Below are 1,715 nucleotides of genomic sequence, written 5' to 3'. Positions count from 1 at the left end.
CAAACCATAAATAAATAAAAAGCATCATGAAAATTGAGGAAAATTTTGCACAGGTGAAAAGGAGATATTTTTGAGCAGTTATAATGTGGATTAATTTATTAAATGTGATGCTGAACACAGAAGATCTCACAGATCACTGTTTAAACCAGCATCCCAAAATTGAAAGATTATGGAAGAAATGCAAACCTACAGATGCACAGCAATCCAAGTATTCTAAAGGGGAAACTGAGCATTTTTTTAAGGAAGGAGCTACAAGGTCACCTCTGGAGCAGATGCAAACACCCATAGCTGGAGTTCGAATCTGACCTGTGACCTGTGATCCTTTGCCGCATGTCTCTCCCCCTCTCTTATACCCCCTTTCCTGTCAGCCAACTATAAATTAAAGATGTCTCACCTCTAGGTAAACAACCTCTAAAAAAAACAACAACAAAAAAAGACCCATGGCTGCTTTTACGGAATATGTTGACTGGACAACCGATGGTTATACATACATATTTCTAAGCTTTATAGAATTGACAAGAAGAAATTTGTCTTTGCTAAAGGAAATGAATAGGAAGTTGGTTTTATAGGTTTCCAAAAGCTATGCAGGATGAAAGCAAATGTGTAAAATGGTTAGTGAAACTGAAGAACGATCATCCCCCTGAATACATGTTGAAAAATGGTTTTGGCAGCATTATTCTGAGGAAATAGCTTTCTTTTGAAGGCATACTGAGGCTGGTTAGATTTGATAAGAACAAAGGTAGATTAAATTTAGCTCAAAGGGGTAAGCCACACTTCTCAGAATCTTACCTGTAAACATTAAAAAAACCCAAAACTTTTCTGTTTTTCCTCTCTGCCATCACCTATAATCCGAATAAAAAGCATGAGATTTGTGGATTAAACCCATCAGAATGTGTAAAGCTACATGGTGCACGATCAATTTAGCCAACATCGTTTCATCTCCGACCTGGTCCGTATTTCTGCAGGTGATCATGCGCAGCAGTCAGCCACTAACAGGCGCCAACAGGAAACGCTGCAAGGAAGATGAACTTCTCCTTCAGGCTGTGATTGACGACTCAGATAAAGGATTTATCATCGACACCCGCTCAAGTCAGCAGGTGCAGCAGGCTCGGATGACAGGAGGAGGATTTGAGTCTAAATCATTCTATAGCCGATGGAAGAGACTTCACAGACAGATGGAAAGGTTTGTTGCAATCATGTTATTGATTTTGCAGATCTTTCACATTTTAATCATCATTTTCTTGGTGACTTCAGGGGTAAGGCCCTCCAGGAGAGCTTGATTAAACTGGTGGAGGCCTGCGGGGATGAGTCCCACAATGTGGACCGTTGGCTCAGCAAGCTTGAGAATTCAAAGTGGCTGTCTCACGTCCAGACTGCTCTGTCTACAGCTGGCCTGCTGGCAGAGTGTGTGGAGAGGTAGGAGCACCTCCTGCTGTATGTGTTGGAGGTTACACTTGGTCTGCACGTCCATTTCTGAATTACAGTTGAAAGAACACCTAACAAAGGAGTGATGTAGATTAGTTATTAGCAGGGGTGATTCTAGATCAGAGGTTTAGGGGTGCTGAGCAACCAGAGAGCTGTCTGCCCAGACAATTTTAATTTTACTGTTTTCTACACATATTTTTTAAAATTTGTGAAATCAGTGTTTTGCTAATACCTGACTCCATTATTCACTAATGCAACCCAAAAAGTAAAGCAAGAAGCTTTTAAATCAA

At 40.6% G+C, this 1,715-nt stretch overlaps 1 protein-coding gene across 1 annotated transcript; it reads left to right on the top strand.

Annotated features, from left to right (window-relative positions):
* Window positions 1-967: 967 nt before the first annotated feature.
* On the top strand, window positions 968-1,510 carry LOC107081319 (myotubularin-related protein 9-like). The gene is made up of 2 exons (XM_015369519.1): window positions 968-1,183; window positions 1,255-1,510. The coding sequence occupies exons 1-2, from the start codon at window positions 972-974 to the stop codon at window positions 1,418-1,420; spliced, it is 378 nt and encodes a 125-aa protein (XP_015225005.1). The 5' UTR covers window positions 968-971; the 3' UTR covers window positions 1,421-1,510.
* Window positions 1,511-1,715: the final 205 nt, after the last annotated feature.

This window comes from Cyprinodon variegatus, unplaced genomic scaffold (assembly GCF_000732505.1).
Source record: "Cyprinodon variegatus isolate N-32 unplaced genomic scaffold, C_variegatus-1.0 Scaffold4148, whole genome shotgun sequence".
In the NCBI taxonomy this organism is placed as follows: Eukaryota; Metazoa; Chordata; class Actinopteri; order Cyprinodontiformes; family Cyprinodontidae; genus Cyprinodon; species Cyprinodon variegatus.
The sequence above is the reverse complement of the archived record's forward strand: the minus strand, read 5'-3'. Positions and strand labels throughout refer to the sequence as shown.